The sequence below is a fragment of the Ailuropoda melanoleuca genome, chromosome 8 (assembly GCF_002007445.2).
Source record: "Ailuropoda melanoleuca isolate Jingjing chromosome 8, ASM200744v2, whole genome shotgun sequence".
In the NCBI taxonomy this organism is placed as follows: Eukaryota; Metazoa; Chordata; class Mammalia; order Carnivora; family Ursidae; genus Ailuropoda; species Ailuropoda melanoleuca.
In genome coordinates, this window is record NC_048225.1 from 92,493,793 (window position 1) to 92,507,194 (window position 13,402).

A 13,402-nucleotide genomic window follows, 5' to 3' on the forward strand; every position below is an offset into this window, starting at 1 on the left:
CTTATAAATGAGAACCATTGGTTATATATAGACCTATTCATTAAATTCTCTAGAAAAACATATCATTGTGCTTGCCTAAAGATTTCAGGTCATTAATATTATTTTTAAAATACAAAATTTATTTGAAGCATTAAAGGCAAGAGTCCTTTGAACTTTTACTTTCTCCCTCAGAGCCTTGCTTAAAAATAAGAAAGTGTCGGGGCGCCTGGGTGGCACAGTGGTTAAGCATCTGCCTTCGGCTCAGGGCGTGATCCTGGCGTTATGGGATTGAGCCCCACATCAGGCTCCTCCTCTGTGAGCCTGCTTCTTCCTCTCCCACTCCCCCTGCTTGTGTTCCCTCTCTCACTGGCTGTCTCTATCTCTGTCAAATAAATAAATAAAAAATCTTTTAAAAAAAAATAAGAAAGTGTCATTTGAATATTCTCAAAGTATTTTAGCTAGACAACTGGGGAACAAAAATGAATGATCATAAAGACTAGATATAGATAAATAAAAACATGTGCAAAAGAAACACTATACACATGTGTGTGCAATACTTGATGGCTATGATGGATTCTCTGTAACAGTCTGTAAGTAGTGTAGATGATCTACCCTGAATTCTACCTGAGGAGTTCTAGTTACTAAAGTATGAACTGAGGTAGTGCCAATGTGATCCTACTGAGTGAACCCTAGATGACATTACATTAGAGCCACATATTTGAGGGTATGTTTGAATGATGCAGTTAGAGCTAGATAGAAATAGGGAAGGTTTAATGGAAGAATTGGTCCTGCCTATATAAGTTTTTATTACCAATTTTCCAATTACATCTGAGGTGTGAACTGTCACATAATGGCATTTAGGTCAGGAAGACATCCCTCCCTCAGTCTCAATTAAATAGACATGCTCCAGATAAGAGACTTCTGAATTGCAGAGTGAGGACTTCAGTGAACTTGCTGACCCACAAAAGCAACCCAAAACGATCTGAGCTGGCATAAGAAAGAGTAAGTGAATGTGAAGGCAGATCAGTAGAGATTATCCAGGGGCATCTGGGAGGGCTCAGTAGGTCAAGAGTCTGCTTTTGGCTCAGGTCATGATCCCAGGACCCTGGGGTCAAGCCCCACGTCAGCTCCCTGCTCAGCGGGGAGTCTGCTTCTCACTCTCCCTCTGCCCCGTGCTTGTGCTCTCTCTCACAAATAAATGAATAAAAATCTGAAAAAAAATTCGTTAAAAAAAATACATCATAAGGGGAATGCAAACTAGTGCAGCCACTGTGGAAAATAGTATGGAGGTTCCTCAAAAAATTAAAAATAGAACTACTATACTATCCAGTAATTATATTACTGGGTATTTACCCAAAGAATATGAAAATACTAATTTGAAAAGATATATGTACCCCAATGTTTATTGCAGCATAATTTACAACAGCCAAATTATGGAAATAGCCCAAGTGTCCACTGATAAATGAATATGGATAAAAGAGATGTGGTGTGTGTGTGTGTGTGTGTGTGTGTGGAATATTATATCCCCCCCTCCACACACACACACACACACACACACAGTAGACTATTATTCAGCCATAAACAAGAATGAAATCTTGCCATTTCAAACAACATGGATGGATCCAGAGAGTATAGTGCTAAGTGAAATAAGTCAGTCAGAGGAAGACAAATACCATATAACTTCACTCACATGTGGAATTTAAAGAGGAAAACAACGGAACAAAGAAGAAAAGAAACAAACCAAAAAATAGACTCTTAATTATAAAGAACAAACTGAAGGTTACCAAAGGGGAGGTGGGTGGGGGGGAATGGCTGAAACAGATGAAGGGGATTATGAGTAAACTTATCACAGTGAACACTGAGTAATATACAGAAGTGTTGAATCACTACACTGTATACCTGAAACTAACATAACACTGTATATTAACTATACTGGAATTAAAATAAAAAAAAAAACATAAGGAAGAGAATACATTTGCAGTACTGTACTGTATTTATCAAACAAAATTTGCATATAAGTAGACCCATGCAGTTTAAACTCATGTTGTTCAAGGGTCAACTATACATAAATAAATATAAGACAGTATAAACGTATTTTATTTATAACTAATTTATTCTATTGCTCTACAAGACAACCACATAAAGCAATAATTACAAAACCGTATTGGTGGGCATGTATAAAGGTCTAATTCATGGGGCACCTGGTTGGCTTAGTCAGTTAAGTGTCCGACTCTTGGTTTTGGCTCAGGTCATGATCTCAGATTTGTGAAATTGAGCCCTGTGTCTGGCTCCCCACTCGTGGGGAGTCTGCTTCCCCTCTCCCTCTGCCCACCCCCACGCTCTGTCTCTCTCTCAAATAAATAAATCTTTAAAAAAAGAAGATCTAATTTGTATGACAATAATACCACAAATAATACCACAAAGGAGGTGGAGGAGGCAATGGAGGTATACTGGACCAAAATTTTGTATATTGTTGAAATTAAGTTAGTATTCAACCAAACTAGATTGTTTGAAGATGCTAACTGTAATCCCCAGGGTAACTACTAAGAAAATAAAAAAATACAGTTCAGAATGAAACAAAACAAAACAAAGGTAAGGATGCCTGGGTGGCTTAGTCGTTTAAGCATCTGCCTTCAGCTCAGGTCACGATCCTAGCGCTCTGGGATCAAATCTCGCATTGAGCTCCCTGCTCAGCGGACAGCTTGCTTGTCCCTCTGCCTACCATTTCCCCTGCTTGTGCTTTTTCTCTCTGACAAATAAATAAAATCTTCAAAAAAAAAAAAGGAATTAAAATGGTACCCTAGAAAATACCTGTTTAATACAAAAAGTGGTAATGGAGAATAGAGAAACAAAATGGCATAAAACAGAAAATTGCGAAATGGCAGACGTAAATCCTCTTATCTGTAATTACATTAAATGTAAACGGATTAATCATTCCAATCAAAAGGCAGAAATTGTCAAAACTAACTAAAAAAACATATCCAACTTTTACAAGACACAATTTAGATTCAAAGAAACAGATTAAAAGTAAAAGGGTGAAAAAGATGTATCATGCAAACAGTAACCAAAAGAGAGGTAGAGTGCCTATACTAATATGAGACAAAATAAACTTGAGAAACTTTCTAGAGTTACAATGATAAGCACCATCCAGATGGAAGATATAACAATTATAAACATAAGCAGCTAACAACAGGGCCCCAAAATACAGGAAGAAAAGCCTGACAGAATTGGAGAGAAATATACAATTCAGCAACAACAGCTGGAAACTTCAATATCTCACTTTCAATAATGGATAGAAGTAAATAAAAGATCAAAACAAGGAAATGGAAGACTTGAACAACCTTACAAACCAATTAGACCTAACAGATTTCTACAGAACACTCTACCAACAACCACAGAACACGCATTCTTCTCAAGCACACATGAAACATTCTCCAGAATATACTATATGTGAGGCCCTAATACAATCCTCAATGAACTTAAAGGACTGAACTAAATGAACTCAATCCTCAATGAACTTAAAGTATATTCTCCAACTACAATGAAATAATTAGAAATCAGTAATAGAAAGAAATGTGGTGGTCAAATATATGTAGAAATTTAACATATTCCTAAATAATAAAGAAGAAATCACAGGAAAATTAGAAAATATTTGAGGTGAATGAAAACAAAAACACAACTTATCAAAATTTAATGGGAAACATTTTAAAACAAAAACTGGTATGTGACTAGTCATAATAGCTCTTGTTACAATAAGCCAAAACATCCATCAACTGATTAATGTATAAACAAAATGTGGTATATCCAGAAAATGAAATATTATTCACCCATTAAAAAGAATAAGGTATGGACACAAGCGACAACATTGCTGAACCTTGAAAAAACTATGTTAAATAAAAGAACCCAGACACAAAAGGCCACATATTATATGATTTCACTTATATTAAATATTCATAACAGGCAAATCCATAGAGCCAGAAGGCAGATTAGTAGTTGTCAGGGACTGTGGGGTTAGGAGAATGGGAAGTGACTGCTAATGTGAAGGGGGCTTCCACTGGGGTAATGAAAAACTTCTAGAACTAGAAATGGTGATGGTTCCACGCACTGTGAATGTACTTAATGCCACTGAACAGTACATTTTAAAATGGTTTAAATGATAAAAGTGTATTTTATCACAATAAAAAAGTAAAAACATTTTGGGAAAAAGAAAATAATGATAAGAACACATACTAAAAGTCAAATATTTTAAATAGACACTCAGATCTAAAAACCACCATGATTTCAGAATATCATAATTGCAAAAATTATCAATATATAATATGTTTCATACTTGTATGTGAGGCCAAGAGGCCTCAAGTGTGGGTTCATCCTCTTCCGGATCAAAATCTGGATTATCACTTGGAGGAAGAGTACGGAAGATATTAGCACTGATCTGTAAAGAAAAAGAAATTTAGATTTATATTCCTTGTTGTATAATTAAACAATGTAAATGAAATAGTTAAAACAATGTAAATGAATTAGTTTAAAGATAACTTTAAGGAAAGAGTTAAGTTGTGACTATAAGCCTAGTTCAAAACCTATAAACCTCATCAAGACACGAAGAAGGCAGGCATTTGTTTCTCTTTTCTCTAACCCATAACTGACTTCTTCAGATGCCAACCTACTAAAGATTATAGATTTCTTCTGTATTCCTCCTTCCTTAAATTACAAGTTGTTCTTTCCAAGTTTTGCTTAACAGGAAAAAAAAAAAAAAAAAGGAGGGAAGGGGATTATGGGGGGAAAAGCATAAAGATCCTAACTCTACCTATATCTAACTTGATCCTCTTCATCTTTCCGCAATTCCCTCCATATTCTAATCCAGCCATTTACTTACCTTACAATACGAAGAGTTTGAGAAAAGATCTCCATTCCTATACATACACACCACACTAAAGAGACGCATGGGAGGCAGAATACTTTTACTGCTATTACAGATATAGTTTATAATACGCCATTGTTGATTTAATGTATTTCATCTACTCTGAGCCTTTTTTTAAAAAAAAACATTAATCTCTCTGAAATCAGGATGTGAGATTCTTCATTTCAGATTCAATGAAATACAATATTTATAATTTTGTCATTCAACTGTCTCAGCAGCAAGGTAAATTTCACATCTTTTTTCTCTAGCAAAGTTAGACTGTGGTGCTAACTCACAATTCTTTGAAGAATGATGAACAGACTGAGAGACCACATGGCTTAGTAAACATTTAAGGACATACTATTAAGGACTGGTCACCTGAAATAAACTATTTATGGAGTAAAGGATGAGACAAGAGCTGTTTGGTGGTGCAAGCAAATCTCCAACTGTTCTTATGAAGTGGCATCTATGGTCAGCCAAAGAACTGCTAACAGTCAACTACTACAACCATAAGACTTAGAAAGTAATAACCTAGAATTTGATCTGCTACAACTCAACATTAAGGCAGAACCAAAAGTTTGATGGATATCAATTTCACAAAGAATGGCAGAAAGTCACAGACAAAACTTCAAAGGGAAATATATCCCATAAAAGGGCATAATTTGCCTTTGAGATCATACTTATTATTGGTAGTAAAAGAAAAAAAATAACCTTCTAGCCACCAACAAAAGTAACTGTATATAACAAACATACATAAGAGCTTTACAGGGCCAACAGAGTGAGCTGGCTTCACACTTACCTAGAAATAACGTACCCGGAAAAAAAAAAAAAGACAACAAAACACACACGTGTACCTTTTTTTCTTGGGGAAAGGAATTAAATTCCAGAATTTATTATTACATAGCAAATTACAGAATAATTTGACTCAAATATTTGAGCATTTTCAATATGCAAATATTTAAGTCACTTCAATATCCAAGTCAGTAACTTTAAGTAATCTCTATACCCAACATGGTACTCAAACTCCTAAGTCTGACATCAAGAGTTGCATGAACTACCCACTGAGCCAGCCAGGCACCCCCTCCTCAAGTCAGTACATTTACAGAGATAAAAATAAAGTATCTTTTCCAGTATTTTCAAAATTCATGAATACTAACCATTTGGAATCAGTAAAATAGAAATACTGTTTTCCCCTGAACATATTTTAATGATAAACACAAAACAAAAAAACAAAATAAGTTTATCAGTATTCAATATTTCTGTGTTCAAACTGTCACTTTTTACTGTCTATGAGAGTTTCAGAAACCAATTTTATTTTGATCAACGTTCTCTGGAACAGCTAATTTTTAAAAAATTCTTTTAGGCTTTTATTTTCATTAAAAACAGAAAAAAAACAAAATTTTCTAGTACAGGGTGATGAAAGAAAACTAGTATAATGGGGCCAAATTTAACTACATTTTGTTCTTCCCCCAGAACATATATTAGGCAAGGGGAAGGAAATGAAGACAAGTACAAATTATACTTGCTATAACCTTCTATACCCGGGTAACATTTAAGCTTCAATTATGTACTCTGACTCTAATTACTCCAACTAAATTTTTTGTATTTTGTTACTATGCACCAAAATACAAAAATCACAAATCCTAAACAAATTTCTACTATTTGATGGAGAATAAGGTTAAATTATTAATAAACAATATCCTAAAACAACCTTACTTTAATAAAGTTAGCAGTAATTTATATTTCAGAGATTTCATACACTTATTTATGCTACTTAACTTTTTAAAGGTCCTGAGTTTTTATCAAAATTCAAGTGTTACAGACTCTATAAATATATTAAAATATTTTAAATAAATATAATTTTTTAGATCTCCTTTACCCAAACTACTGAAATGTAGTGAATCCCATAGTTTTTCATTGTTCTTCTGTTCCCACTTTAGACATCCTCCCTTAGTGACAATTCAGCCCTATCATATTAATTATCTATCAGTCTGTATAATCTTAAGCTTACATCTTTCTCATAAGCTCTGGATCTGCAATATACAATACAGGAGCCACCAGCCACTGTGCCTTATTGAATTTTCAAACTATTATAAGCAATGACACCATCATTAGAATGGATGGGTAATCCTTCAAATGGACTACTTTAAAAACATTTTGAGTATGTTGATTATTGCACATTTATTAGAAATCAGCCCCAGTAATTCATAATTACACCTTAGATCTTACTTGAATTTATATAAATCTTACCATTTTTACTATATCAGAATACGCTGATTCAACAATTACACCACGATTAGTTGAAACATACTCAACCAGTTCATTCAGTGTTGCTCTTTTAATTTCTTTGCTCTTCAAGTCTGAAACAGAGTCCATGAAATCAAACAGTATACAACACTGCTGCAACTTCTGACAGAAAAGCTCTTGTTGTTCATTGGAAGTGGCATCTATAAATAGAAATAAAGAAAAACTTAGAAATAACCTAACCAGAAATTACCTTTAACATGCCTATTAATTTTATAGGAGCTATTCATACACATTATGCTTCTCTCAAAAATCTAGTGAGAAAAAAAAAATCTACTGAAAAATTCATCCATCTAATCTCATCATTCATGCCAGAAACGAGGAAATATAATGGACTTTTCCTTCTCTCTCACTACCCATAATCAATCATTAAATGTTACGGATTCTGTTTCTTTAACATATCTGGAATCTGTCATTCCCACTGCCATTTTAATACCCTCATCATCCACCATCTAGAATACAAAAGTGATATCCTAACTGCTCCTCTTGCCTGTTCCCGTAACTACAACTCCTGATTTATCTTCTAAACAATCTCAAAAGCTAAAATCTTGCTAAAAGGAGAATCAATTTGATCACACTCAATACTTTTCAATGATCCTCCCAAAATTACAAATTAAAGCTCAAACTCCTCATAATTATATACAAAATTCAGCTGTCTACTGTCAACCATCATCTCTCAACACTTTCCAGCACGTACCCTCACTTTGGTTAAATCATATTCCCTGCAACTTGCCAAGATTTTACAGTTTTCTCTGCATGGAATGCCCTTTCCCCACATTCCCACCCTGGGAACTCTCCCCATTTATTAGGTTTCAGCAGAAACATATTCTCTTCAGAAATGCTGTCTAAGACACTAAAGCTGATTGGTTAATCCACTTTTACCCAAATGTATCTTAGGTGTGTATCTCTACTATAACATTTATTGTGCTATATTATATGGCAATTATGTTTTACATGTACAACACTCCTAAACTATTAGGACACTAAACACAGGAAACAAATGTGATCTTTTCTCTCTTCCTCCCCACCACCTCATATCTAGCACAGTGCCTGGTACACAACAGACATTCAGTAAATGCTTATTGTTTTACCCTCTACTTATTACAAACATATGGGCACATTATATTGATTTGATTCTAACAAATGTATTAAATCCTTTTGTTTCCAACATTTGAAAAATAGCAAAACTTCAATTCTGAACCTTCACATCTGTAAACAAGGACCTTCAATTAGCTCAATTATTTAAGTTTCTTGACTATTGAGATTAAATTTAAAAGAAATCATATAGATGTCTACTATACTGATACTTAGTTTGAAAAAGTATAAGATGAATACCTCTGCTTTTTGTAAGCTTCCCAATTATGCAAAACTTATTAGATTGGGTATGTGTTATACACTAGAGAAGGGGTGATTATCTGAGCTGTAAGAATCCTTCTCAACTCATACTGTACAGGAAATCCTCACAGGTTTTCTCAGTTAGTAATACCTTTATCTATTTATAAAGATATCTATATTCTCATTACATAATTTTATATATTATAACATATATTAGATTTTTATATATAACTAAATTCCATTATAGTGACAGGGAATATACAGGAAATAAGTGCCATATCTTTACAAGCTAACTCAGTTCTAACAGGGTTTTATTTTTTTCCTTATGCTAAAAGCAATATATTCCCCATTATAGTGACAGGGAATATAGGGGAAATAAGTGCCATACCTTTCAAGCTAATGCAGTTCTAACAGGGTTTTATTTTTTTCCTTATGCTAAAAGCAATACAAACTCACGCAATAGCCCATTTTAATATATGGTCACTTTGTTAGCCAGTCCTAATTCTCTTCTTCCTCCTGTTACCTACTCCTCAACATGAAATCACTCCTTTTCTCCAAAGGCCAATGGTTTGCTCAAACTCTTTTCCCTACCTGAAATACCTTACCAGATTTCCTCCCCTGTGTTTCCAAATCCTACTCACCCTCTAAGAATAAACTTAAATCTCACATTCTGCACAAAATTTCCCTTAGGTAGTAAGTCAGGATACAGTGATTCCTCCCTTCTCGGGACATACACAGTACTCACAGTCTCAAACGTACAGTTGAGTATGCATTATATTCAAGCTTGTATCTAACGAATATTTCTTTTATTACCCACCAAAAGAGTTCAGGTTCCTCAAAGGCAAGGATCATTCACTGAACAAGGTTCCTTTTTATTTCTTTTACATCCAGCGTGGGGTGTATAAAAAGCCAACAAATACATACTGATGTTTGAAAAAACTCTTAAATTTGAGGAATAAAGATTATGCACTGTGGGTGCCTGGGTGGCTCAGTTGGTTAAGTGACTGCCTTCAGCTCAGGTCATGATCCTGGAGTCCCAGGATTGAGTCCCGCATCAGGCTCCCTGCTCAGCATGGAGTCCGCTTCTCCCTCTGACCCTCCCCCTTCTCATGCGCTCTCTCTCTCAAATAAAATCTAAATAAATACACACACACACACACACACACACACACACACACACACTGAAAAACAGGCTATAGAATAAGTTCAAATTGGTGAATATCAAAAGTGGCACAAATAGTAAACTATTACATCATATCTATGCTTAAAGAATTTATAACAATGACCATTTTTATCAATAATCTACATTGATTAGATTAAATGAGATAATGATCATGAAGCTGAGTGCATATATTTCAAAACAGAATACAAACAGAAGGCATTCTTTTCTTAGAGCGCAGGCCAGAAGCCTCTGGCTAACATGTCAGAAGACACAAAATGGGGGCGCCTGGGTGGCGCAGTCGTTAAGCATCTGCCTTTGGCTCAGGGCGTGATCCCGGCTTTCCAGGATCGAGCCCCGCATCAGGCTTCTCCACTAGGAGCCTGCTTCTTCCTCTCCCACTCCCCCTGCTTGTGTTCCCTCTCTCGCTGGCTGTCTCTGTCTAATAAATCAATCAATCAATCAATCAATCAATCAATCTTAAAAAAAAAAAAAAGAAGACACAAAATGATTTCTAGGATTGGCAAACGGAAGATTCAGGATTATGTTCCATATAAAGAAAGTCCTGGGACCAGGACTCAAGCTGAAGGCAGACACTTAACCGACTGAGCCACCCAGGTTCCCATAAAATAGACATTTCCAATCCTCAATTATTTTTAGGTATTAAAGAGTAGAAAAAATCTTTTCCCACCTAACCCTTCCTGTAAGTACATGTTCTTACTAAGCAGTTTGCTGTGCTACATAATAAAATATAATACCACTGCTAACATTAGTGTGTCCTTCATGCCAAACACAATATTAAGTATTTCATATGTGCTAATTTAACTTTCAAAAGAATCCTTAGTTCTGAAAGTTAGAGATGATTTCCTGTCTTCAAGAGATTAGAAACTGGTAGGTTCATGACATGCAACATTTTTATATAGGTCAAAACATTTTTATAATGGTTTTCCTAGGAAGAAAAGACAATTATGGTTTTCATCAAGAAGTTATGAAATATTTTGCACTTGTAGATGTTTAATTAATGTCCCAACTCTTAGGTACTTTTCTGAAACACAATTTACACTGCATTTTCTCATAAGAAAAAAAAGAAAAGCAAAAAATATATTTTAATAGGTTGAAAAAAGATCAGACTACATTCTGGCTATATTTCATAAATATGAATAACAACTCATGAGAAAAAGAATGCATAATAATTCTCTTTGTTAAATGTAAAAAGCATTGACAAAAATCTACATTGGCCACTTTATACTCTAACTTCACCATTATAGGAATGCTTGCAAACTCAACGATGTTTCAGTTTGGCAATGTCTAATATTTAGGCAGTAATGTCACATATTGTTCTGACTTGGTCATTTTTAGTGGGCTAATGTTAATTATCCGTTTGCCATTTTCAATGTGGATAATGTCCATTCCAATTCCTTCGGTGACAGCTTCTTTGCCTGGTATTCTCTATCTGCAATATTCCCTGATGTTTTCCACCAGAAGTTCACTTAGTAATTTAAAAATAAAAACACCTGTGGAAACATACAAGTTCACAGGAAAAAATCAGAACACCTTATAGTACGACATCATACAGCAACTGGAATGGTAGATGCACACAGAGTAATTGTTTTGCATCATCCCCTGAGTACAACACAGTATTTGCTTAGTCACCTTGAAATTAATTACAAGAGAACCCAAATTTTTGTTATAGCAGTTTACACCAGGTCTTCTTGAAATGATGACATGTATCTATTTCAAATGGATTATTAATTTCTTCTAAAATATGAAAATAAATCAGGAACAAATAAAGGATAAGTATTTAAAATCCTAGTGACTGCCATTAAATGAAGAGAAAAACCCAGTCCTGTCATAAACCTGTATTTTGACCTCCCTAAGTATTTGAGAGCAATTTAGACCAGCAATTTTTACCAGTTATTATTATCACAGTGTATCATATTCAACAATTTTAAATGCCTTAAGTCTTTAAAATTCCTCAAGGAAATTTGATTACAACTTAAAAATATTATGACCTGAAATACCAATTTATCTCTTCAACAACATCAGAGCTAAGGATTTATTAAAGTGCTCTTCTAGAAAACATTACTAAATCCCCAAAATGGAAATTACGGAAGATACAAGAAAAACTGCACAAAGAATTATCTAAAAAAACAAATGTGTCTTGCCTTGCAAAATACATAATTGGTTTAAACTTGACTGGAAGATTAGTTTTTCAAATGCATCTTAACTGTCTTCCATTTTTTTAAAACTGAAATTTGATACCACTGAACAAATCTTACTGTAGAAATCCCTGCATGGTCTTAAGCAGAAGGAGAATCAAGACAACTCTAGGATAAAGTGAGACATTTCATCTTTGAAGATTAACACAACTTTTAAAACTCACAAAAGCCCTGGGGCGCATGGGTGGTGCAGTGGGTTGAGTATCCAACTCTTGGTTTCCACTCAGGTCATGGTCTCCGAGTTGTGTGATAGAGCCTGTGTGGAGAGTCTGCTTGAGATGCTTTCCCTCCCTCTGCCCCTCCAGCCTGTGCATGCTCCCTCACACTCACTCGCACTCTAAAATAAATAAGCAAATCTTTAAAAAAAAACAAAAAACACCCACAAAAAAACTCACAAAAGTCCTATTAGGTTTCCCTACTTCTAATTTTTTTTTTTAAAAGCAATGTGAATATGTATCTGGCTCACATTTTAAGGAATACTGATCTAGAGAACTGTCTTTCAAGGTGTGAGCTGCAACCCACTGGTGGGTAGTACATCATTTTAGTGGGTCATGACCAGAATTTTAGAATATATATAAAATATCAATATGTTGCAGGGCACCTTGGTGGCTCAGTCAGTTAAATGTCTGACTCTTGGTTTCAGCTCAGATCATGATCTCATGGGTCCTCGAGATCAAGCAACACTCCCCTTCAGGCTCATGCGCAGGGGGGATTCTGCTTCAAGATTCTCTCCTGCTGCCCCTCCCCCCACTCTCACATGAGTGCTCTTCTCTCTCTCTCTCAAATAAATCTTTAAAAAAATTAAGGTGTTGCATGTATATGAGTACAATGTGTTTATAAAATGCATTTATTATAGTTTGCAGTCAAAAAGTCTATGTAAAGTACTATTAGAGCCCAAGATCACAAAACAAATCTGTAATGAAAATGGGACTCAAATCACTTAGAATGCAAGAACAAGTATAAGACTACAGTCTTCGAAATATCAACTGTTCCTGCAATAGCTGTATTGTAAATCCTTACCCACGGAGAAATTCACAATGCATATTAGAAATGACGAATTTGTTTATCTCTCTTCCCCTTCACTCTAAATAAGACTAAACCAAAAAAAAAAAAAAAAAGAATATAGGTGTGTGTGTGTGTACCCCACAATAACAAAGAGAATGTTCACTAATATTAATAGAAAGTAAAGGATCACCAGACATTCAAGGAAGGGCAGCCTTGAAACATGAAAGAAAACTAAACAGAAAAAAATGACCACACAATGGGTTAATTTAGCATATCATTTTGAAATTTCAGATCTCCAGGAGAAGACTAAAAGCTTTCAGATTAAAAAAAAAAAACAAACTCACAAAAGAACCAGAGGCAGATATCCATTAGATTTCTAATCAGTGACAGTGATGCCAGAAGATAATGGGGGTATATCATTCAAATTTGAACGCCAGTCAAGAACTGCGTAAATAGCCAACTATCAAAAGTAGAATGATTCAATAAGGGCATTTTCAGACATGC

At 34.8% G+C, this 13,402-nt stretch overlaps 1 protein-coding gene across 1 annotated transcript in view; it reads right to left on the minus strand.

The window, feature by feature from the left end:
• Positions 1 to 13,402, minus strand: part of PPP2R5A (protein phosphatase 2 regulatory subunit B'alpha) — a 65,241-nt gene that overhangs the window by 26,140 nt on the left and 25,699 nt on the right. Inside the window, exons 2-3 of the mRNA XM_011222266.3 lie at positions 7,127 to 7,323; positions 4,310 to 4,411 (exon numbers count right to left, since the gene is read on the minus strand). Coding sequence (XP_011220568.2) covers positions 4,310 to 4,411; positions 7,127 to 7,323 — 299 coding nt within the window. The remainder of the gene's footprint in view (positions 1 to 4,309; positions 4,412 to 7,126; positions 7,324 to 13,402) is intronic.